This window comes from Ornithorhynchus anatinus, chromosome 4 (assembly GCF_004115215.2).
Source record: "Ornithorhynchus anatinus isolate Pmale09 chromosome 4, mOrnAna1.pri.v4, whole genome shotgun sequence".
Classification (NCBI taxonomy): Eukaryota; Metazoa; Chordata; class Mammalia; order Monotremata; family Ornithorhynchidae; genus Ornithorhynchus; species Ornithorhynchus anatinus.
In genome coordinates, this window is record NC_041731.1 from 31,729,335 (window position 1) to 31,754,802 (window position 25,468).

A 25,468-nucleotide genomic window follows, 5' to 3' on the forward strand; every position below is an offset into this window, starting at 1 on the left:
CTGAAATCCACAGCACTCATGAAAACACCTTCCCAGGACCCAAGGTGTTATGAAGGGGAATTAGGTAACTAGCTACTGGATCTGTGGCAAAACAGCACTCTGTTACTCAGAAGGGATTCCACCCAGACCCTAGCTGTGATCCCAAAAAGGTGCAGGAAGGCACATGGGAGAGATGTTGTGGACAGACCATCACGTTTGTGAGCTTCGGGAAGAGGCAGCCCACAGATAGTAAAGAAAGCTTGGCAGTAGAGCACGTACTGGAAAACAGGTAGAAAAGGAAATGCTATCGGACTCCACCGGGAGTCCACTCCACCACTCCACTCCAGAGTCACCGGCAGAACGTCAGATCATAACCAAACCTGGAAGGGCTAATCCTTTAGGCTAGTGCTCCTAGTTCAGAAGGCACCCGTTCCAAAGGTCGTGGCTGTGAGTGCTGCTGGCTCTGAGGCAGTGCCGGAGGCCTTGAACTCTCAGCCTGGGCCCATCACCCAAACAACCTGGACTCGGGGAGACACTTTCCAGACAGGGGTCCTGTTTCCCAAAGGAGACCCCGCCCCAGGGAGCAAAGGTGTTTGCTTATGATCCTTCAGGAGAACTGGGATGAGACACAAGCTGACTCATTCCAGTCCCCTTAGCCTTCCAACTCATTCTCAAATCCCTGGTCACACCACCTGGGTGATCCGATCACAGCCCTGGGCAAGTGGACCAGTGCCCAAAGCCCGAGCCCCACGCAAACTAAAGATTAAGATGCATCTAAACTCATCATTCTCCATGCAAACAGTGGCTCCCTGGAGGATAGGCACGAATGTGCACTGGTGTTGGGAGAGGAAGAGTAAACAGCTTTGTGAAATTCAAGTTTGCTTCCTGGCTTGCCCCCACACTTGGGCCAAAGAGAGGACGGCAGTGACATCATAGCTTTTAAAGAACTTTATTAGAAAGCTGTTCTAAGCGAAGACTTCCATTTTCAATAATTAGGATTTTGTCAAATTCCAGTTGTAACTAGCTAGACTGTGATTTTTGCATTGATCTTTGCGTCCTGTGCTTCCTGGTAGGCCAAACCGGTGAGATGGAAAGGCAAATCCTGTTCTGCACCATAAACAGCTATTCGGGGGGGTGAGGGTTATGGGGGACCACAGTTGCAGCTCCAGCAGCCTGAGGGGGAGGTAGGGGGACTGGAGGAGGGGGCACTGTGATCCAAGTGCTTAATACAGTGTTTTGCCCCACAGTAAACGCTCAATAATTGCGATTGAAACACAGCTCCAGGAGCACAACCAGCCTCCTGAGGACTGAAACGGTGCAAGTGATCCACCCGGGGAGGGGAGTGGGGGCAGGTGAGGAGTCTGCAGGGAGAGTCTCCCTCCTCATCTGCCCAACCACCCCTTCTACCAGGCAGAGGTCTAGGTCAAGTGGGCACACACACATGCCCAGTAGAGCTGGGGGGTTGATTCAGAAAGGAGAAGAGCTTCCTTTGCAGAAACAATTTGGATTTTTACCTGGAAAAATCCCTGAGATTTCTCCCCTTCTGACAATCAATGCTGGGATGGCTCCCAACCCCCGACCACCACTGGCCGCCCTGCCCACCGGGCCTTGAATCACGGGCATGGCCGGATCCCTGGCAGAGGAGGAGGAGGAGCTGAGCCACTCCCCACCCAACAGGGAAGCAGGCATCTCCTTCTTGATCGGGTCTCTCCTGCCCCAAGCCCTCTCCTCCTCCTCTTCCCCTGTCCTCTTGGCTGAGACCTCCCAGATCTAAGGCAGGCAGCACAGGCATTGGGGAGGGGCCTAACTCGCCCCTCCCTCGGCCCCTTGCTGCATGGGGATGCAAGGGGGGAAAAAAAAAGGTGCAACGGACTAGGAACATAAATATGAATAAAAAAGGAAAACTAAGAGGACAGGCTAATAATTAGACAAAAATCTATAAAAATAGTTTTCAAATAAATACAAAATAAATACGCTTCGAGCAGTACAATGTGTTGCGTCAGTGGAATGTGAGGCCGGTCCCTCATGGCCCCCACAGGGAACTGGCCCAAGATCCCTGGGGCACCGGAAACCTGATCCTTAAAGCAGACCTTAATGCAGTCGGAGGAAATCATCATTGTATATCCGCCCCCTTTCCCCTTTCTACTGTGTCAGACGTCCTCTGGAAGCAAAGCAAGAATGTGCCCCGGGCTCCAGCCAGACCATGGCTGGGGCCCCCCTGCAACCCAAGGCCTCTGAGCCTCATTGCCCTTCCCTTCCCACCAGCTGCAGATTCTATCTGGGGGAAGAGAGGAGGCCGTCTAGGCTGTGGATTTGGCTGAGCGGGGAGCCCTGGCCGCTGCTAAGCGGAGCTGGGGGACGAGGCCCCCGTCATGGTACCGTCAGAGGAAGGAAGCCATGCGTCGGGATGCTGAGCTGCACGGCGGTGGACACGTTTCTCTAGCTGGACCCTGAAAGCCATGCATGCCAACTACATGCGAGGTAACCGTCTGCCGCTGGCCGCACGTCTCTCGGGCCCGCCTTCGAGAGCTTGTCTCCCACTACCACTCCACCCCCCAATCCCGGCGGGAACCAGGACGGCTTTGAAACTACAACAGACTCAGAAAATGCCATTTGGGAGGTTCAACCAGAAGCACTCCTGACACCGGGAACCTCGGTAAACACGAGAGACGTGGCCTGGGAAGCGGCGACCCCTTCCCACGGCGGGTGGGAAGAGAGCGAAGATTTAACAGGGGAAACTCTTAACTAGTTAAGAGGCTACTAGCCCTTTGGGACGGATAGCTTGGTGGCGGCTAGATGTGAGACGGTGGAAATAAGCCAGCTCCCAAGCCCCTCCTTCAACAGACACCACTGGGAACAACCCCCTCCTCCCTTTCAGAGAGCCGGAGGCCGTTGTTCCCACTGCCACGGACCCCGTGGGGAAGGGGCTTCCCCCCTGGAAGGTCCACACTAGGTCACGGGCCAGGTCAGCAGGACCTACCGGCCGGCCCAAGGCTCCAGCTCCTCCCCGCCACCCTCGCCCACACCTCCTGGGGTTTTCACAGCTTGGCTTGAGTCAGCTTAGTGTCGACACATTCACAGAATGAGATGGCTATACATCCTGGGTCCGCGGCCCAAGATGGGAGTCCGAAATGCCCGGGGATGTGACCGCCCCGTCACCGAGACTGCACCCCCAGAGTGATCTTCAGGTTCTCGTACACCACGTAGCTGATGCTCACGGCCGGGATCACCTTCATGAAGTTTGGGGCCAAGCCTCGGTACAGGCCGAATGCCCCTTCTGTCCTCAGGATCTGTCTGAAGAGACTGCTCATGGTCACCTCCGGGGCTCCCTCGATCGAAGCTGGAGGGGAGAAAGGCCATCGATGCGTCAAAGAAGCCCTCGCTCACAAAGCAACCCCCCTCCACGGCCCGGGGGCTTCTTGGGCACTGCCCGAGAAACAGCTCTTACCCTGGGCCTGCATGCGGGTCCTCACAAGGGCCAGGGGGTAACTGGCCAACTGGCCACATGTGCTGGACATGGTCCCACAGGCTAAGAGGACGAACACACCGGGGTCTGCGCTGTTCACCGCGTAACGCTGCAACCAGGCGTTCTTTAGGGTCTAAAGGAGAGACGTGGAACAGTGAGTGACTCGCCCCACTGCTCGGCCGAGAACATTAGAGGAAGGTGGATGATGTGCACGGGACCAAAAGAGAACTGCAAAACGGGTCACTCTGAAATGGGGTCCTAGAAGTTCAGATTCCCTTCTGCATTACTGCCAGATTTAGCTCCCCCAACCCCCTTACTTACCCTCCTCCTCCTCCCCACAAGGAAGTTTCAGAGGAGGGCTCTAACTCTCGTGCTCAGCCCCAGCCCCAGGAAGGAAGCTTCCGTAAGAGCGACGGATGGGCCGGGAGAAACTCGTCCCCTTGGGTGCCGCAGCTGCTCACCTCATACACAGCCAGGTCGATGCCAGCGTACGGAATGATCCCAAGCATGTTGGGGATGTAGCCTTTGTAGAAAGCCGCCATCCCCTCTTTAGACATGATCTTCTTGGCGCAGTCCAGCATGCCGGAATACTGCCCGGTTTTCCGCAGGGCCATTCGGGTCTTTAGAACCTACAACATCAGCAGGCACATTAGCCCAAGGAAACCATTCTTCGGAAGTCTGCGGGGAGGAGGAGGAGAAGGCCTAGCCCGCCTCAGGCACCCAACAACCTAGAGAGCCCCATCGTCGAAGAACCTTCGGCACATCCCATCGGGTTCGGATGCCTCCGCACCTCTTCGCTTTACGTCTCACCTGAGTCTCGGTCCGGAGACGGAGAGAGACAACCCCGTCCTCCACTCCACCCTACCCCACCCCCAGAGCCCAGCGGCAGAGCTGGGGCTCACCTCCATCGGATAGATACTGCTCTGGGCGATAGCACCTGCCAGAGAACCCGCAACCAGCCTCTCATGAATCCTCAGGGTTTCCTGGTCAGTCCCAACGAGCCGTTTGATCTGGAGAGAAAGGAAGAGGAACAGGCTGAGGTCATGAGACTATCTCGGACCAATCCCCGCTTCCCCTGCTCCCTACCCATGCCGTCCGGGGCCGAGCAGTGGGGAGAAGTGGAGAACCACCAGCTCTATTGGCTTCAGTCACCCACTTCGGCCTCCTTCTCCAATGAGTTCTGGGATTCATTCTGAATCTCAAAGTGACTGTGGTATCTGATGGGGCTACCGCCGCCCCCACCCCACCCCTGGTTTGGCCGTCAGAGATGTGCCACCATTTTACTGCCACCCCTCCTTGAGCCTGCCGCAGAACTGGGATGGAGGGCTCCGATCCCACCCCTCACCTGCTCGTAGGCCATGAACTTGATGGCGGACTCAGGGGCGATCTTCAGGACATTGATGCCATTGCCGCGCCACAGAGATCTGGCCCCTCCTTCGCGGATCATCTGGGTGAAGCCGCCAACGATGCACATGTTGTTGCTGCGGGAGGCGTGGACCTGGTAGGGGATGAGGGAGTTGCGGGGGAAGGGAATGGACTCTGATCAGCTCCAACTCCGCAGGGACTTCTGGCCCGGGACCTACCCATTCCCAAAGAAGGGCTTTTTCTTGCCCAAAGGATGACTGAGAGTCTCCTAAAGGGAAATGTGATATATCCCACAGTATTTGGGTTTGAAAAGACTACATGAAGTCAAGATTTATGCCCTAACAGCTCCCCCAACCACATGAGCACAAGGTAGGGGCCGGGGAAAAGGAAGAGGCCAGGTGTGGATTCTACCATCCAGAGTGACTTCTCTCCCTTCCCACCTCCTGGCACAGAGACAAATAGGTTAAAGGGGGCTAGGGAAAACTGGGGGACTCATTCCCTGCTGAGAGGCGTCAAAGTCCAAATGCAGTCCTCTCGCAATCCTATTTCACAATTGCTTCTGACATCAATTCTGCTCAACTCTGTCCTGTCTCCGTGCAGCTGAGGACCCTGCCAAAGCCACTCTGAAGCTTCCGACTGACATGAGAGCCTGAGAGGACCTGCTCTTTTCCAAAGTCCCCTTGTAAGACGGATGGAGGACGTGGCAAAGAAAGCAGGGATTGCTCCCATCCCAAATCTCATAAAGCAGCTCTGAAATTTCCTGGATAAAAGTGTGAATCATCTAGAAGCAAAAGGTTTCTCATGCCCTAGGAACACCGCACAGGTACGCGGGAGAGTAACAAACCTGAAATCATCTCACAGGACTTACAAGGCAGTTGGCCACTTATTTACACCCACCCCTCATCCCTTGTGCCTATCCACTGTGCCTATCCATTTAGTCACTTATACATTTGATGCTCTGCTGTTGAATTATTTTTACGGCAGTCTCCCCTATTACACTGGAAGTTCTCTATGTGCAAGTAACGTCTCACTTTTCCATTCTGTACTTCCCAAATGCTTAATGTGGTGTGCTGTATCCAATGGACACTTGATAAATGCTATGACTATTAGGTGGGGCAAACCTCTCCTGGGGTTTCCTTCCTTCTTACCTGCATGAGCACCTTCAGCCTGTCCAGCGGGGCCGTGCAGGTTCTGGACACAGCACCGGCCGCTCCCCCGGCCACGAGATGTCTCCACCACATCCCCGTCTGCCTCTCTTCCACCGTGAACTCATCTGGAACTGTCAAGTTCTCACCGACATCAAAGATCTGCAAGAAAATGAGGGCGACAACTTACTGCACTCGCTCAGGAATCCCACGGTTAACAGGTTCCACCGATGTGCCCTCTTCTGGACCAGAGATCACAAGTGATAGACTAGCAGGAAAGCAATCTTGCCAATGTGTTTAAGGGACAGTGTGCAGTGCCAGAAAGAGAAAGTCCATTTTCCAAAACCAGTGAGGGACTCGTTGGGATCCTGGACGAGTCATTTCCCCTATCGGTGCCACCAGTTTTCTCTACCAATTGTGGGGTGGAGGGAAGAGGACTAACTCATTTGCCTCCTAACCTAGTTAGAGGTACGAATGAGGCGCTGCCTAAGAGCTTTGACTTCTGTGGTGAACCATTAATACTTTTCTAGAGGCTGTTGGTGGCTGCTTTTTTACCCCCTGTCGAACCCACAGGATTGACATTCTGCAGAGAGAGAATTTACTTGGCTGGGAAGGGGAGAAGGGAGGGAATGATCAATCTGGGTGTTTTTATTGGAGCCATTTCAATGTATTGTAGCTTTCAGAAAGCGCTAACGGTAGTAGAGGGGATGGGGTTTCGAAAGACACCTCGAAGAGCTGGAAAAGGGGTGGGAAGGCTCTTCTCTGTGTGGTGACCACTTCCACTGGCCCCCACACTTAGGGGGGAGAGAGGAGGAAGCCAAGAGAGTCACTCTGTGCTGCCACTCCCTAAAGTGAAGAGCTGTAGCATGGTCTAGTAAAAAGAGCACGGGCCTGAGAGTCAAGAAAATCTGAGTTCTAATCCCGGGCTCTGCCATTGCCTGCTGGGTGACCTTGAGTAAGTCACTGAACTTCTCTGTGCCTCCGTTACCTCATCTATAAATCCGAAAATTAAGACTGTGAGGTCTATGTGGGACAGGGACTATTTCCAACATGATTGTCTTGAATCTACCTCAGCATTTAGTATAGTGACTGGCACACAGTAGGTGCTTAACAAATACCACAAAAAAAAGGGAAAGCCAAACCAATCAGACAGTTACTGAGGAGGATGTACAGGGGCCGGGTGGCGGGAAGACCCTCAGCCACCTGAGGTGAGGGGAAGAGGGCCATGTGCCTGGGAGAACAGGATACGGGGAAAGCTAGTGCTGTGGACCCTGGATGGACTGAGGACATAGAGAGGGATCTCCGGAGAGGTTCAGAGTCCAGTGGCTAGGACCCTAAAAGGACTGAGGCTCCTGCACCTAAAGGGGGCGAAGAATATGAACTCTCAGACTCCTATAGGGAAGTACAGAAGGCCTTTGAACTGGATTTGTTTTCATCTCTTACCTTAAGAACTTATTAAATATTTTTGACACCCCAGGACTTGGTGTCTGCCTATGGTGGGGGCTGGAGGAATAGCTACGGGTGCCAGGGAAACACAGGAACCTGGACAGCACGGGCACAGGAGGGAGTGCTTTGTCCGTGAGCTTATTGGAGCCACCCCTCAGAGACGGGTGGTAGGCTAGTAATCGGTGAGCTCTACGGCTGTAGCCTAAGCATCTCACCAAAGGCTTAGAGTGGTGGTAATGACTGGTGGTGCAGGGATTTGGGAAGCAGTGAGTAGGCCACCCCCAAAATCTGTGTTAGAAGAATGAGAGAATTGGAGAGCGTTAGGACTCAAGAGGCTGACTTGGGAACGGTTAATAACTGTAATAATAACTGTAGAATCTGTTATGCGCTTATTATGTGTCAGGCACCGTTCTAAGCACTGGAATAAATGCGAGATAATCAGGTTGGACACAGTCCCTGTCCCACATAGGACTCACACTCTTAATCCTTGTTTTACAGATGGAGGAACTGAGTGAAGCACAGAGAAGTTAAGTGACTTGCCCAAGGTCACCAAGCAGACAAGTGGTGGAAGCGGGATTAGAACGCAGGTTCTTCTGGCTCCCAGGCCCTAAAGCAACTCTGGAGGCTCTTTCAGATGGGATTTAAGGCTAAAAACCCCAAATAATGTCACACGCTCCTGACAAGGAAAGTAGGGGTGGGAGAAAGCCCAACCAGAGGCAGAGAAAATACCAAAAGAATAATTCCATTGGAAATCCTGAAGACTAATTGTGAGTTACAACACAGGAGGCTTCTATAAGGATATTTTTAAGAAAAGGTGAGATCAAGTACAGTGGGTAGAGTGCGCTGAAGACGAAACCAGAGAAACCAGATTTAAATATGATGTACCTAAAAGGGTTGGAGAGAGAGTTGGGTGGCAAGTTGGAGGCTAACCTAAGGAAAGAGTGGGAGGAGAAGGAAACTCAGGAATACATACCAGAGTGTCCAAGTTGCAAAAGACATTTGAACATTGTGAGCAAATGAGTTGGAAGACCAGATATAGCACTCCATATTTTTTTTTAACTTAAAATCTATGCTCTTCCTAAATTCAAGAAATATGAACTGCAGGAAAAACTAGATTTTAGTGTAATATTTTATAGGAAAATAGGAACGTCGGGTTAGGAGGATATAAGAAGATGGGTGTGGGGCAATGAATAGGTCAGTGGTGGAAAAAATCATCTGGAATAAGGTGCAACTATGTGCTTGCATTGTAAGATCAGTAAATGTAACATCTGTTTCAATTATTTTTTCAGCTTTTTTAAAAATAACCAAACTGCTACGTGAAAGTGCCGATTCAGATAGCCCAAAGAGCAGAAGAACAGCATCAAAGAGTTTTCTCTCAAGACTGAGGTACCCCAGTCTCTGCACAGCTCCACACAGTGAGTGGGTCATCCTAGAGTCTGACTGCTGGGGTCAATGGATGGTGGAGAGAAAGATTTCTGAAACCCAATGTGTAACCAGATCATGCCGGCAGAGCATTATGCAACACTCCTGTGTACATATCATCGCTTGCATATCGCTTTCCGGTCTTGGTTAAGCCCCGAGCAGGCCAAAGCCGGTTCTGATCCGACCTCTGGAGCTATGGTCCACTCAAACCGGTCAGTCAGCCCTCCCATCTATGCTACTCTCTGCTGGAGTGCTCCACCTCCTCAGGGGTGGTTAGAAGCCATGCTGAAGTAGGAAGAAGAAAATGTTCTGGGAATGTTGGCTAACCTTGCTCATATTAATCTTTAATGACCAACTCAAAGAAAATCAGTAGAGAAACATGTGGGGAGAGGGCATGACGTTACCGTAGAGTGCTTCCAGTACAAGATGATCTCGGGAACGTTTTCAACGGGGTGCAGGAGGTGGTAGTCCCTCCACTCATTCCAGTCAATCGTCATAGTTCCATTTTTGTCCATGCTGCGGGGGAAGAACAAGACGCGCCATGAAGCCATGCCCTGCATCCATGGGCCCCTCCTGTCAGTACGCGCCCAACCACAGGGGCGGCACAGACCAAGCAAAGCCCTTGCTAAGGAGTCACTGCACCTCCGGCCACGTCGGCAAGAAAAGCGTCCACGTGACGGGTGGCGTTCCCACCTCCCACACTTCATGGAAACAGAGAGGGCCGCAGGTTGGAATCAATGCTCTGAACAGGCAGGGTTTGGGGTCCCGCATACTTACTAGGTGACAGGGCCCCAGAAATGGCCCGTCCGTATTCTGACAGACAGGACAGGGGTGGGAGGCAAAGGAGAGAGAGAGACACAGAGAGGAAAAACAGTGCAAATAAGTGCTCGTTCGCAGACAATAGTGAGACAAGCATACAGTGTTAAGCAATTAGACAGAAAAAATGGACCGACTCCTCTCCAAAGCAAACAACTCGGGGAGCACTTTTTGCCCCCTAGCCTTTTTGGGTCTGGCCTACCAAGGAAACAGATCAGATCATCGGTGGCTTCACCCTGGACCTCAGAGTTGTTACGGGGAAAAAGGTGAAAGAATCAGAATCAAAGAAACGAGAGAGACGAGGAGTTATCCACTCTAACCTGTTTCCAGAAGGGACTGGAAATAAACCAACCAGAAAAAAGAGTTATGCACCATGTTCTTTATATGAAGAGTTCCCTTAGTAACGTGTTTCCATGGCTCTCAATCCTTGACGACAGAAAATTGTTCCTGACGCCCAACAAATCTCTCTTCCTGCATTTTAAATTCATTAGCTCTTGGACTCTCGACTGAAGTTAAGGACAGTAGTTCGCCACCACCAACCAAAATCCTTGCATCTTCTTAGGAGTCTCCCCAACCCAGCCTTCTCTTCTCCTTGCTAAGTAACCTATTTCTCCTGGACTTCCTCAGGTTGGTTCAGGATCGTTGCAATGGACACTCAAACACCACTGACTGCTTACAGTGGCTCCTCAATCTAGCAACAGCACTTACTGAGCATCTACCATGTGCAGAGCACTGTACTAAGCGCTTGGGAGAGGTTCAGAAGGATTAGTACACATGATCCCTGCCCTCGAGGAACTTGCAATCTGGCAGGGGAGACAGACGCTTGAATAAGGCACAGAACGGAGGAAGTAATAGAACATATAATGTAGCTGTAGTAAGTGCTAAGAGGCTCTGTGAGTTCTTTAAATGGCACCAAGGACTGGAGCGGGGCAGGAGAGGTGAGAACACAGCACAGGAGGTTCGTTTGAATGAAATGAAGAGTGGGAGCTGGGGTATAGTGGAAGAAGAGAGTGGATGGGTAGGAGGGAAAGAACTGATTGAAGGGCTTTAAAGCCATTGGTCAGGAGTGTCTGCTTTGAAATAGAAAAGACTGGGCCACCACTGTAGCTTTTTCAAGAGTGGTGGACTTTTGCAGAACATTCTAGAAAACTGACCCTCCAGTGTAACATCAGCACTGCCCAGGATGCAGTAGGAGGGCAGTTCACTCTTAAAGCAAGATTACTTATTCATTCTCTTCAGATGTCACTAGTCAAAGTCCAGATCAACAGAAGTTCAGCGGTGGAAGGAATGGCATTGGTGTCAGGGTGTGCGTACGGGACGGGGTGAGGAAGGTCACTCTGAGAGCATCTCTTTCGTCATGCATGTCCCGAAGAGCACGCAGACTTGGTTAAACACTCACCTCTTAAGGATTTTCTCTGCCTGTTGTTCAGAGATCTTGACCCCCAGATCCCGCAGGGACTGCATGATTTCCTGAGCATCGATGCACCCTGAAACAACAGAACCCACTGAGCTGAGAACAAACTGCCCAACAGGGCCGAAGGCCAGGTGAGGGTTGGGGGTCGGGACGGGGAGGGAGTGGAAGGGAAGGAGAGACGTTGGGTAGGGAGAGGGAGAGGAGAGACGGTACAGACAATGACACAGAGCCACTGCTCACACAGGACCTCAGGTACTGGACACTTTCCTCACCATCATTCTTCTTGTCCAAACTCTTAAACACCAGTCTTAGTTTCTTCTCATGATCTTGGAGATAGTGAACAAACTCCTCAAAGTCCAACTGGCCATCCAAGTCCTTGTCTCCAGCTTTCACAATTTTCTAAAAAGGAAAAAAAAAAAATACCCATGGTTGGACGCCTTTCTTTGAATATGCTTCCATGCCTCCTCCCACTCCATGGCACCCATTCCCAAGGAAATGTGCCAGATTCTTGGGTGGGAGCGGAACAAAGACTTCTGTGTTGCTTTTGAGGCATCCTGGCCTCTCCTCGGGGACATTACCATCTCATTCGGGCCATGGTCTTTTCAGGGCCACCATTGAGATGCTGAACACAATTTACCAAGCTGCAACTTGCTCCCTGATTCCAAGTCACTTCCCCGTCAAGCAGTGTGAAAAGGAACGGTCTTCAAGAGAGGCACTGTTGACTGGCCAGAGACTGCCTTAAAGAAATAAAGTCCCAGATTTTCTTTTAAGAGCACGTTCCAAGCCAGGCTACGCTGGTTTGCTACCCTACAGTTATGCCCTTTTGCACGGGCCTGACTACCCCAGGGCTCTCTGGGAAGGGAAGAAATTTTTGCCACAAAAGGCTCATGAGGCAGCGAGGCCCAGGATCACTAACTGGGACAAATCTAAACGTGGAGAGGAAAAGAACCCCGGCTCTCTAACTCACTTGAAGATCTGGCTGTAGTCCAACTTCCCCTGCCCACCTCTCAACAGAAAATTAACAGCGTGGTATAGAGCCAAACCCCCGCTGAGCGGCTGCCAGAACCGGCTTGCTAGAAACGCCAAGCGATCTTGGGAGGCCCAAGGAAGGAGCCAGAGGGTGTTCAAGCGGGCAGGCATTTGAGGGTTCTGCCAGGGCCCGATCATAAGGAAGACAGATGATGTGTCCAAAACTGATTCTCCAAACAGGGTGTGTGACGCCAGCTACACTTAGCGATATCTGACATACTCAGAAACACTAGAACATATCTCATTTTACTAAGCCTTTCTGTAGCCATGGGCCTCAAATACCTTTAGTTCAGCAACAGGGATCCATCGTTCTTAGATAACTAGTCCTTGGGTGGTTTTCGTGCTAGCGAAAGAACCACCAAAAGGAAGATAGATGGATTCGGTGCCACTGGACTCGGCTGCCACCTGCCACCTGGATCATGTCCACTGGACAGCAAATACCGCAAAGAGGAAATGACTATCCTTTCAACAGAGAGGCATTTTTACAGGTTCAACCTGCTGCTTCATCTGCCGACCAGTCACACATCATTGAAGAGCCTGTTTGTAAATGGGCTAGTTATCTTTGGCTCCAATGGCTAATTGGGGAATTCCCTCTTGCAGCTAACACTTCAGGCTGGTTCCTGGCTCAGAAAGACATCCCAACCCCTGTAAAAGTGAGAGGTGCTGAAAGGACACCTTCTTACTCCACCGCTCAGCCAACTCAACGCAGAGCTGGCGGGGGATGAAGACAGATGCTATCACACATCAGGGCTGCCGCTGCCACGTGAGTCTCCCTTTTTTATTACCTATTAACAATCTGCCAGAGGCTTGCAAACTACATCTAGGGTTACTGCACTGACTGCTTAGTAGGAGCCAAACACCTCAGTTCAGTCAATCGTCTTACTGAACTCTTACTATCTGCAGAGCACTGTACTAAATGCTTGGGAGAGTACAATACAATAGTAAACCCACACATCCCCTGCTCACAATGAGCTTACAGTCTAGAGGGAGAGACAGACATTAATATAAATAGATTATAGATATGTACATAAGTGCTGTGGGGCTGGGAGGAGGAATGAATAAAGGGAGTAAGTCAAGGCAACGCAGGAAGGAGTGGGAGAAGAGGAAAGGAGGGCTTAGTCAAGGAAGGCCTCTTGGAGGAGATGTGCCTTCGATAATGCTTTGAAGGAGGGGAGAGTCGCTGTCTGTTGGATATGAGGAGGGAGGGCGTTCCAGGACAGAATCAGGACGTGGGCAAGAGGTCAGCTGTGAGGTAGACAAACGAGATCAAGGTACAGTGAGAAGGTTAGCATTAGAGGAGCGAAGTGTGCAGGCCGGGTTGTAGTAGAAGAGTAGAGTAAGGTGGTCACGGTGTACGACAACACTTCAGTGACTGGACTACAGGACTGGGTGAGGTATGGATTCTTTTAAGCCAGACCCACAGTGGCCAGAAGACATTTCAAACTATTCCAAAATACCCACTGGGGCAGTTAGGTCCAGGGCCTGGCATACACAGCATCCTAAAATATACAAGCCAGGCTCAATTTCACTCCCAACTCAGCACTCTGGCTCACGAGAACATACCAAAGCACACAAATCGGGTTGGGGGCCAGGGAGAGTGACATTACCAGAGTAAGAAACTTTCCTGAGGCAAAGGGGCTACAGCTGCTCCTCTCCTAGAATCCAGCAGCAAGGGGTTTAGTTACATTACTGGTGCTCTAAACATTTACCAAAATCCTTGGGAGAAGCCAGATCTCCCCGGCTCCGGAGAGCCACCTTAGAAAAGTCGATAGCGGCCAGCCGCCTGAAACAGCTGCAGGGACATCTGTTAACTGAGTCTACCCTCAACTACCCCATTTCAGAAATAACGCCTGCAGGGACGGAGTTTCTGTTCTGCGATTCACTTCTTACCCTAGAAATCAGTTTCCCTGAACTTCCTGCCTTCCCCATAAATCACATGGGAACCAGTCATTCTGAATGTCGATGGGGCGAGGTAATTGGATGCCAGCCCAAGGCAGCTGAAAAAAAAATTCACATTCTTTCCCTGATGCTTGCATTTCATACAATCTCATTTGATACATTCTTTACTTTCTACGTCTTGCCACAAAGCAGTTTCTCCCTCCCTCATCACACACACACACTCACACACACACACACAGCCTCCCCATAAAGACTCTAGTAGTAGTCCAAAAAAGGACTACCCTCTCCACCCCTCAAAAGAAGCAGCTAGCCATACAGACCTGTTTCCATTGGCGATAAGTAGAAAACTCTTGGGAAGGAATGAAGACACTTAATTTGAAGATGGACTTGAGTTCGGCAGGAAGCCCCTTGGACTCAAAATATTGGAATTCTGTCTGGGCCTCGCCAAACACGGGAACATAGAGGCACAGGCAGAGCATTCTGGCTAGAGAAGCTGGCGCTCAGCCGCCCAAGGAGGAAGGAAGGGAGCTCTCCTCCCGGGGCTGTCTCGGCACAAGGAGTGGAAATGCCGGCCGCCCATTCAATGAGATATATGGAGAAGCTGTCAGTGCTCGGCGGTCATTGGCTGCTCGAGCCCTGCCCTTTTACTCAATTAAAAAAAGAAAAAAATCCACCGTAAATCCTTCCCGGGCAACCAATGAGAGCAGGGCTGCTGACAAGAGAGCCGTGGCTTCCGATTGCTCCATGTGCACATTTGTGAAGAGCGGGGCCCACGTCACTCACTCCCCCGCTTTTAACTCTTTGCAGACGGGAGATTCCGGATGGCCGGCTCGCTCCTCCCTCGGTCGCACCCTACTTCTTTCCTCAGAGTGAGTGAACAGTTTGGCCCATTATTTTGACAGTGTTCTCAAGTCCACAGTTGACTGGAAAACTGTGCCCGTTTCTTCCCAGCCGACTTTTCCCTCCAGATCGACAATTCCCAGAACGGCAAGAGGAGGGCTCAGTGACGCCGGTCCGAAACGGAAGGCTCACGTGACCCCGCATCCTCCGGATCCAACTGGAGCACGTTTGAAGGAGTCGGAAAGGAGGGAGGCTGAAGTCAGCCTTGACGCCATGGTTTCGGGGTGATGAGGTCTAGGTGTTTGGCAGGCAGCCGGTTTCAGAGTGCTGGCAGACGGAGAACCGGAAACAGCATCTGGGGCCGGCAGACCCTGAGATAAAACCCTCCCACCCTTCAAACACACATCAGTTTAACAGTGCCAGGTGGAGCCAGCATGCGAATCCTGGTCATCCTTTCGGTGAGGATTATCTGGCTGTAGCCTGCACCTAGCCCCCCATCTCCACCCCATCTTTTGCCCCCAACCTCCATCCCGAGCTCCGTGGCTTTCATAGCAAACCCTCCCCCAACAGACTGAATTCATTATAGGCTGAGACTGTCACTGTTTATCGCTTTATTGTACTTTCCCAAGAGCTTAGTACAGTGCTCTGCACATAGTAAGCGCTCTATAAATACTTCTGACTCTCAGGCCCATGCTCTAACCACTATGCCATGCTTCCATCTTCCTCCAAGCCAGAGTGCTCAGCACAGACCCAGAGAGTATCTGTGAGCCCTGTGTGGGACAGGGATTGTGTCCAAACTTACAGTGCTTGAGACATAGCGGGTGTTTAACAAATACAATAATGAATGATAATGAGGAGACAACTTTGACCCTCGCTCTGCATTTGTGTTTGTGTATAAAGAGAAATCTATTTAATCTCTATTGTATAGATATCTCTATATATTATCTCATTCCTATCTCTCTTTCTGAAATGAATGAGATGAAAGCATGTTGAGAACTCGGAGAAATTGCAATATAACTTAAGTGAATATCACTATGTAAAAGTGACCTTGTTTTTTTTAAATAATATTTGTTAAGTGCTTACTATGTTCCAGGCACTGTACTAAGCACTGGGGTAGAAACAAGCTAATCAGGTTGACCACAATCCATAACTCACCTGGGGCTCACAGTCTTAATTCCCATTTTAGAAGCAGCATGGCCTAAGGGACAGAGGAAGGGTCTGGGGGTCAGAAGGCCATGAGTTCTAATCCCGGCTGCACCACTCGTCTGCTATGTAAACTTAGGCAAGTCACTTTTCTACCCTGTGTCTAAATTCCCTCATCTGTAAAATGGGGATTAAGACTATGAGCTCTGTGTCGGAAAGGAACTGTGTCCAACCTGACTACCTGTATCTACCCCATGGTTTAGAACAGTGCCTGGCACATAGTAAGCGCTTACCAAACACCATTAAAAAAAAAATTTACAAGTGAGGCAACTGAGGCCCAGAGAAGTGAAGTGACATTCCTAAAGCCACATGGCAGACACGTGGCAGAACTGGGATTAGAACCCACGTCCTCTGATTCCCAGGTCTGTGGTCTTTCCACTAGGTCATGCTGTTTCTCTTTCTTGAAAAAAACTTGAGTCCTACTATCAGCAGGATTCAAACTTTTCCGACAGAAGATGGCTTGCACTGCATTATCCAGTTTCCACTTGTGGCCCACTGACACCCAGGAGAGGCAATGTCTGACAGAGGTAGGATGTGCTTTGGCAATGAAAGATTTACAAACACACACACACTTACTTTCCACTGCCCCGGCTGATCAGCAAGACAGTGAAGGAGGAATTATCCCTGATGTCTATGAGCACACCATAGCTTAATATTTTAATGTTGGTCATTTTAGAGGGATTTGGTACCCCATTCCCTGGAGAGTTTTCACAACTAATTCAGAACTCTGTTTTCTACCTAGGTGCTCGATCCCTCTGGAAGTCAGAAAAACAAGGGAAAAGTGCTCGGACACTGTACGGACAACACTGCGAAAGATATTCAACGAAGGGCCTCCGACGCTGAGAACTGAAAACAGAACGGTGGTCCCAGGTGGTAAGCTGCCCAAAGACCTTCTTAGGCCCAGAGGGGCCCGTGACTTGGCTGTAAGACCAATGATCCCGTTTTTCCGAGCACCTCTTGCATCTAGCCTGTTTTAGGCTCTACTGAAGAGATGCCATTTTAAAATGGGTACCATTTCAGTCATTTAAAAACGTGAGTTAGTTCAAGATGGGTGTTTCGATTTCCAAAAATCCAGCAGAGCGGCTTCTAAGCACGCATATAAGAAACAATAAACACTGGAGACAAACAGGGGAGCTCATGTTCCACTACTGACATTTCAGCCTCGACTCCCGCCCTACAAACGTCCAAGTCTCCGGTTTAATGGGTCATAAGCTCCTTCCGTTCCCATCTAACCTGAGTTTCTTCCCCACCTCCCCTTACCCTACTTTAGCTCACCATTACCTAAGGACGCTTAACCCGCATCCCTCTGACGTCCATCCCAACAGAGAACAGGATTCTCAAACGCCCAGTTCCATATCCTCTTAGAGTTCAGCTGCATCAGATTTCCTCTGACCTATAATCCAGCAGTTTCTCCGGCTTTTTCAGGCCCCTAAACCAGTCGGTGCCACGGGGTGGGCTTCCTCCTCTCCCCTCCAAATTTGGGAAAAAAATATGCCCTTCCTATAAGTGCCAAAAAAGTTAATGCAGGGGAGGGTCAAATACAGGAGGCAGGCAGGTGCCTGGAGGGAAACTGTATTAGGCCATATGGGGTTTTTCCTATCAGCAGTGACTCAGTTTAATTCCAGAAATATTTAAAACATTAAGAAGCCACACCAGCATCTTGCTGTTCAGGTTCCACCCATCCCCGAGGCTCTGCCCCATCATTTGCTGCCGTATCCATTTGACGACTGGGTTGCCATGGCAGCAGAGCCCAGCCATTTCCAATGAAACCCGCCTACACTTGGCAATTAGACACACAATGAGTGAAACCTTGGAGCTTCTGAGAAGAGACCCTCAGGAATTGAGAACCACAAAGCCGCAGAGAGCACAGGCTCCAGAGAAACTGTTTTGGTTTTTTTTCCTCCCCCTTTCCACGGCAGATCAACTTCAAGACAAGGATACAAAGAAAATTTGGAATTATTCCAGAATAAACTTACAGAGGGGCCCGTGAACAAACATATTCATATGTGGGAGGCCAACTAAATCAAAATGTGGCAATTCAGGCACGTAAGCTCTTCCGTAAAGGTTTGTTCCCCATCCTGTGGAAAACTAGAATGGTATTTATTGAGGCTTACAGTGTTCAGAGCACTGTACGAAGTGCTTGGGAGAGTGCGAAACCAGACAAACAAATGCCCATATTCCTTTACTAGCCCACCAGAACAAGTGCCCTTAGTCCCCTGAAAGATTAAGCAGCCTTCCATTGGAAGTCCTATTTTGCAGAGCTCCAAGCTAGTTAAATTATACCACTCCAATCAGGAAAAAAAAAACAAACCACCCAAGTTGAATTGTGCCTTCTGGATCTACTGGTTCACTCCTGTCTCTAGTTCTCTGCTCCAGTCAAAACTCTCATTGCGGTAGTAGTAGCGATAATAATAATAATAATAATAATAATAATAGTTTTTATGGCATTTGTAAAGCACTATGTTTCAGGCACCGTACTAAGTGTCGGGGTACATACAAGCTATCAGGTTGTCAATCCATACCCGACATGGGGCTCACAGTCTTAATCCCCATTTTACAGATAAGGGAATTTAGGCCCAGAGAGGTTATGTGACTTGCCCAAGGTCACACAGCAGACAGGTGCCAGAGTGGCCATTAGCACCCAGAGCCTCTGATTCTCAAGCCCATGCACTTTCCAATAGGACATGCTCCTTCTCCCGGGTCTAATGTGTTGTTTCTCCCTACCCTGAAACTCCTACTCCCGTAGATACGACGACACATGAAATCCAGAACTGGTACTACGAGCCCGATCCTCCTGCGAATATCCTCCTACTCGGTGGAGCCAACTGTCCCGGTGGAACTTATTAGCGGTCCCCAAGGACGCCGGCACCACAGGTTTGGAAGCCACCAGAATAAGTTATTTACGGCAGAAACAATGTGAGACCATCTCTAGGAAGGGGGAAGAGAGAGTGTGGAGGCAGAGAAGGGAGCAGTACATTATTTAGGGGTTTTAAGGTGGGCAGGGTAGGGGCGGGGGCAGCCTGCTGAGCCTCAAGGGCAGATGACCCTACAGTGGCCCTCAACTGCCAGACTCCTGACCTCTTCCCCAGAGCCAGGTGATGAAAACGGACTGCCAAGGTTGGGGAACGCATCTGGCTTGAACGCTCTCTGGCCGGAGAGCCGACGGTGTGCCAATCCTAACTCCTGGCCTCTCCAAGGGATGGACGCAACGTGAAAGCCCAGCGACCTCGGCCCGGTGAGCCAACCCTCGATCTAAAAGAGCCCACTCGACTCCAAGGGGAGGGGGCCCGGCAGTTCAAAGAGGACTGTGGTATTTGCTTCGCTGCCAACAGAACTGTTTGTAGAGTTGTTGCATCCAGAGTCCCCCGACAAAGTGCAAGTTAGCAAAGGTTTCGTTCCCCTTGCCCGTACCAGACAAAAAACTCTTCCCTCTCCAGTCATCCCATGCCATCCCCCAAATCATTTTTCTTCGGCGCTTGGGAAGCAGATGCCCAAGGTCATGGGCTCCCCACCCGCTTATTGAGAAGAAAGCTTCGGGTCGCCTATCGATTTTAGCTAAATGCCCCAAGATGTACTTAAGTCTTTTCGACAGAAGAAGGGGCAAGTTACTTTCCAGAGACATCGATCGATGGTATTTACTGCACACTTACTGTGTGCAAAACCCTGTATGAAGTGCTTAGAAGAGTACAATATCACCAACGGAGCTGGTCGAAACGATCCCTGCCCACGGAGGGCTTACAGTCTAGAGCCTGAACCATCAACTCTGACTCATCTCTCAGCCCCGACTCCCCTTTCGTTCCACTCTATTTTTTTAAGGAATTCGTGCCAGGCACTGTTCTAAGCACTGGGGTAGACCCAAGCTGATCAGATTGGACACAGTCCATGACCCACATGGGGCTCACAGTTTTAATCCCCATTTTCCAGATGAGGTAACTGAAGCACAGAGAAGTGAAGTGACTTGCCCACGTTCACACAGCAGCAGACAAGTGGCAGAGCAGGATCAGATACCAGATCCTCCTGACTCCGGACAGTAGGGATAATAATAATAATGGTATTTGTTAAGCGCTTACTATGTGCCGAGCACTGTTCTAAGCGCTGGGGTAGAGATAGGGGAATCAGTTTGTCCCACGTGGGGCTCACAGTCTTAATCCCCATTTTACAGATGAGGGAACTGAGGCACAGAGAAGTTAAGTGACTTGCCCACAGTCACACAGCCGACAAGTGGCAGAGCTGGGATTCGAACTCATGAGCCCTGACTCCAAAGCCCGTGCTCTTTCCACTGCGCCACGCTGCTTCTCTAATCGCATCTATCTATCTAGGGATCTATCCACTAAGCTACTCTGCTTCACTTCCAGGGGAGGTCGGGGGGTCGGTTGTTGCCAGGGTCAGGTGGGAAGAGTCTGACCTTCAGGGTACAACACGAAAACTCAGCTACGCAATCCCAGCCTTTGGCCTGAACTTCTAAAGCCAGGCCAGCTTCGAAGCTTCGACTCGGGCTTAATCCAGCCCTGGCCGTTAAGCCCTTTGAGCGCCAAGGATTTCTGGGGCCACGGTTACGTGCCTCAAGGCAACTGGGCTTTTTACGGCAACTTCAATTCCTCCCAGCCACATTGCGATGCAGACCACCCACCATCCCGGCCCCAGTCGGGGGTCCTTGGGCTTCCCCACTCTGGCCTCCCGTCCCGGGCTCCTCGTCAAAGGAAGGGTTCCCAGCCCCTCTTCCCCAAAAGTTACCTTCGGAAACTGCTCTGCGGGTCCCACCACCAATAAGATGGTCGGTCTCTTTTCGGCGGACTCAATCCCTCTGTCCTGCTTCCCCGAGGGGCTTGGCGTCTGGCCTCCCGGTACAGTGGGATCTTGGGGGCCGCGGGCTTCCCGATCCTCCCCCCCAGTGGGGCCTTGGCACTCGGCCCCGGAGAAGAAGCCGGACAGAAAACGCCCGAGCATCTGCAGCATCACCGCTCTCTCTCCGGGCGCCCGGTCGGGAAAAACCTCCGCAGCGGGTGGTCGTTCGCCCCGCAGAGAGGTGGGCCGGGCCCTACCGGGGGAGCCTGGCAAGGTTGGAGACTCTGCGGTCCGACACCGGGCCCGCTTCCTGCCGTTTCACTACCGCTGCTCTAGTGGTGGTCGTGCCTAGCCTGAGAAGCAGCTCCCTCGCCGTAAGAAAGCTCCCCGGGGCTCACGGCAAAAGGAGACAAAGCTGCAGCTTCCACAATGGGAAGCCCCTCTGGCAGGTAGAAGGGGAGACCGAGCCCGGGGGAGGCTCAGTTTGACGAGGAGGCAATGACGGGACCGACCCCTCCGGTGGCAAGAGCCGCTCAGACGCGCTCTGAATTAACCTGCTGTCCCCGGCTCAACTGATGAACCTCAAATCAGCCGAAGCGCTGAGCATCCAGTCTGCATTCTCACTGCAGCAGCGCCCGGCCAATCACCTCTCCCAACACTAACATGTTCATTATTCAAACCGGCAGTAGTCCTCCAATCACGAGAGCACGCAACCGGATGATCTCCTGCATGCAGTCCAGCAGTTCTGCAGAGAAGTGCTGACTGCGGCCTCCAGACGAAGTCCCAGAGGCCAAAAGTAAAAGAAAAGAAAATACAATCGACGAGGGGGCACATATCGGCGGGGACGCCGGCTCACTGGAGTCAAACCTGGATTCTAAGGTCGTATCTCTCCGTGAATACGATCAGACCGAATTCAAATTCCTCCTTTGCAGTCCCTACCCTCCTGGCATCTAGAATCCTTTCCGTTAGATGCCTCTCTCCATCCCAGCACTGACGCCTCCGCGACCACTAGCAGTTTCAATGGCTAGCTGCCCTCTCGAAAGTTGGGCACAGAGACTGACCCTAAAAGCAGCCAAATGCATCGCGGAGGCCGGAAACCCGAGCCGAGGTAGCGGAGTGCTGTAGGTTCAAGGATCCTCGAATATGCGGTGATAGAATCCAGGTCTCTAAAATCCTTCCTACTAAACGGGAAACATTTTCTATACTGTCTAGCCCTTCCTGCTTCGGAGATCGGGCAGGTAGTCAGTTTTTAACACCTAGTTAAATCAAAGTATCTGGGGTCCAAAACTTGGGGGTAAAAAAAAAGGAGTCAGTGTGAACAACTGAACTTGAAAATGCTACCCAAAGTTCTGATGCAATATCTCCTGCCCGCTCACCTGCTCTCAGTTGACTCAGCACCACTGGAATTGTCAAGTATGTGACGGACATGTGAAAGTGTTGGCGACAGCGATGTTTTGGGAACTAAATACTAAAACTGAGCTGATAGATTGTTTTTTTCATTCACGGACTTACAACACTACTTCATTTCTTATTGGATTCCATTCCGCAACATTTTGCTTAATACTTGTGAATCCCTGGTTCCCCACTATTTTTCTTAAGAACATCTGGGTCCCTATTCCAGGAATATCCATTTTTCAATCGGGCTGTTGGAGTGACCCCAGGTAAAGATCGACGGCTCCTGAAGGGCAGGGATCGTATCTCCTATATCTGTTGTACTCCCCCAAGCTCTCAGTACAGTGCTCTGGACAAAACAAGTACTCAATAACATTGACAGATTTATCACCTTTGGATGTCAAACCAAACCACTTAAAACAAAAATGCACAGGCTATGCCTCAATAGGCTGATTATTTGGGAAAGGAAAACCAACATGGGAAAAGAACACGACCCCTCTAGATTGTAAATTTGTTGTGGGCAGGGACTCTGTCCACCAACTCTGTTGTAGCATCCGTTTCCAAGCACTTAGTTCAGTGCTCTGCACACAGTAGGTGCTCAGTAAATACCACTGATGAACCAGAAGCCTAGTGTGCTTCAGTTTTGAATCCATTCAAAACAAGGGGAGTTCTAGTGGTAAAGTCCTGAACAGATAAATGGACCTTACTATATAAAACTCTACCAAGTTGTGAAAATAGACCTAATATGTGCCCACAGGAGGCTCTAAGACAGTTCCTAAGTTTACTAGATCCCAGTTTAAAAGGTGGCTGAAATACCACATATATAAAACTTTACGATCATGAATGAAACAAAGCAGCAAGTTAATTTAAATGCACTTCAATTTGGAGGTGACCGAGGGAAGCTCCAACTATAGGTGGAAGATGTGTCACTAATACGCCTTTCTTCCAGGTGACTCAAGCAGTAATTAAGAGAGGCACCACCTGCCCCATTCACAAAAGAAGAAATTCAAGAAATAAAGATGACAACGCTGCCGTGGTAAAAACGGTGAAATCCCCTGATCTATTTCCTTTTTAGGAAGTGAAACTGGAAAGTCTGGCTTGGGACAAAGCTTCCAGAGGGCCTATCCTATAGAAGATGGAGAGGTGAGTTGAGAAGTAGTTTTTTTGTCAGTATTGTTGTTTTTTGTTTGTTTTAACGGTATTTGTTAAGCACTATGTGCCAGGCCCTGTTCTAACTGCTGGGGTGGATACAAGCTAATTAGGATGGACACAGTCTCTTTTTCACATGGGGTTCACAGTCTTAATCCCCATTTTACAGATGAGTTAACTGAGGCACAGAGAAGCGAGGTGACTTGTCCAAGGTCACATGGCCGATAAGTGGCAGAACCAGAATTAGAACCTAGGTCCTTCTGACTTCCAGGCCTATGTTCTATCCACTAGGCCACGCTGCTTCCCCTGGTTGGCAGATGCCACCTAATTCTTTGATGGATGGTACTTACTGGTGGCAATGTACCAGTCTCAGGGGTGACGGGTTACGGTGATTGTCCAAGAAAGATGCGAGAAGCCTAGAACTTGCTCAATTAACCAAAATGTGAAAGAACAACTAAGTCGGAGACGCCCAGTAACCTCAGTTCTTGAAATCCTCATTTCCCTACCAGTTGAAAAGTCAATACGATCTTCTGCTTTCAGCACAACAGTCGTCTCGCAGAATGGAGGAGAACTCAGGGAGAAGGTTTTTAGGCAAACCATGCCACCCCTCCCCCAGGCCTTCTGAGAGAAGCAGCATGGCGTAGTGGATAGAGCACGGGCTTGGGAGTCAGCCACTTGTCTGCTGTATGGCTTTCGGCAAGTTACTTCACTTCCCTGGGGCTCAGTTACCTCACCTATAAAACCAGGATTGAGACTGGGAGGCCCAGGTGGGACAGAGACTGTGTCTAACCGTATTTGCTTGTATTCGCCCCAGGGCCTAGTACAGTGCCTGGCATACAGTCAGGCTTAACAAAAACCACAGTTATTATTATTGTTACCATTCTGAATCATCCAGTGCAAAAGCAACCCACTCACCAGCCGCTTGCTCTTCTTACTGAGATCATTCAGGTGGGATGAGGAGGTGCAAATGGGTGGCAGAGCAGGGTGGCAAGGTGGCATATCATGCCCAAATGGCCACTTCCAAGGGGCTTCCACTCATCAAGGCTTTTCGGCCCGGGCCAGGGGCCTTTGATGAGGGGCAATCGGTTGACCTGGGCCAAGGGCCGCCTGTTAGCCTTCAGCTACATCCTAGAGCCGGCTTAGCTCATTTGGACGACGACGCACATCTAAGAAGGAATTTCTCAGCTGCCCAGCCACCTGCCTAGAGATTAGAGCCTTAAAGTCTTCCATGGATTAGACTCAAGAGAAGGCCCTAGCTAACAAAACAGCCTACACCAGATGTGAATTTTACTAGAGGAAAAACTTGCAAGAGCCCACAAAGCATGAAGGACCAGTCATAAAAAGACTCCACTTCCTGCTCCACTGTATCTGCTGGGGCAGGGGGGGAGGGGAGCACCAACGTGCATTATGCTGCATATAAAAGGCAAGAACAGTGACTCTATGGAAACTGGTGACTTTCACACACCAGAGAGCAACCACCAATCAAACAAGGGTAGTTATCTTACCATGTGCGGAGCATTGCACTAAGCCCTGGGAGAGTACAATACAAGAGAGCCGGTGGACACCTTCCCTGCCTTCAAGGAGTCTACAATCCAGAGGGGGAGACAGACATTAAGATAAACTACAACTAGGGGAAGTGGCAGAGTATAAGGAAGTGTGCATAAGTGCTGTGGGGTTGCAGGGAGAGTGGAGTGAGTATCAAAGTACATAAAGGATACAGACCCAAGTGCATAGGTGATGTGGAAGGGAAGGCACACAGGGTGGAGAAATGAGGTTAGTCAGCGGTTTCCTGGAGGAGATAGGATTTTAGTACGGCCTTGAAGATGGGGAGAGTGGGGGTCTGCTGACTATGAAGGTGGGAGTTTCAGACAGGAAGGAGGATGTGAGCAAGGGGTCGGCAGTGAGAGTGAGAGGGGGGCAGGCGTGGAGGGGAGAGAGAAAGAGAGATGAGATCAAAGTCCAGCGGCGAGATCTAAGTACAGCAGAGTACACTGGTGTTAGTAGTGAAGCATGCGGGCTAGGCTGTAGTGGAAGAGGAGGAGGTTAGATAGGACGGGGAGAATTGAGCTTTGGACTGCATGTGGCTCTATCAAACTCCTCGATACATGCTACTCCTAT

The 25,468-nt window shown here is 50.5% G+C and overlaps 1 protein-coding gene across 8 annotated transcripts in view; it reads right to left on the minus strand.

Annotated features, from left to right (window-relative positions):
* Nucleotides 1-912: 912 nt before the first annotated feature.
* SLC25A25 (solute carrier family 25 member 25) overlaps nucleotides 913-25,468 on the minus strand; it is a 34,503-nt gene continuing 9,947 nt past the window's right edge. For 3 of the 8 annotated variants that reach the window (XM_029061964.1, XM_039911753.1, XM_039911752.1), the window contains exons 2-11: nucleotides 11,326-11,452; nucleotides 11,039-11,126; nucleotides 9,601-9,636; nucleotides 9,228-9,339; nucleotides 5,959-6,117; nucleotides 4,791-4,943; nucleotides 4,348-4,455; nucleotides 3,907-4,074; nucleotides 3,428-3,578; nucleotides 913-3,319 (exon numbers count right to left, since the gene is read on the minus strand). In XM_029061964.1, coding sequence (XP_028917797.1) covers nucleotides 3,135-3,319; nucleotides 3,428-3,578; nucleotides 3,907-4,074; nucleotides 4,348-4,455; nucleotides 4,791-4,943; nucleotides 5,959-6,117; nucleotides 9,228-9,339; nucleotides 9,601-9,636; nucleotides 11,039-11,126; nucleotides 11,326-11,452 — 1,287 coding nt within the window. In that variant the 3' untranslated portion in view covers nucleotides 913-3,134. Of the gene's footprint in view, nucleotides 3,320-3,427; nucleotides 3,579-3,906; nucleotides 4,075-4,347; nucleotides 4,456-4,790; nucleotides 4,944-5,958; nucleotides 6,118-9,227; nucleotides 9,340-9,600; nucleotides 9,637-11,038; nucleotides 11,127-11,325; nucleotides 11,453-14,301; nucleotides 14,530-20,758; nucleotides 21,379-25,468 lie in introns of those variants that run through there. The other 5 variants (XM_029061965.1, XM_039911751.1, XM_029061963.2 and 2 more) reach the window with 5 other exon arrangements.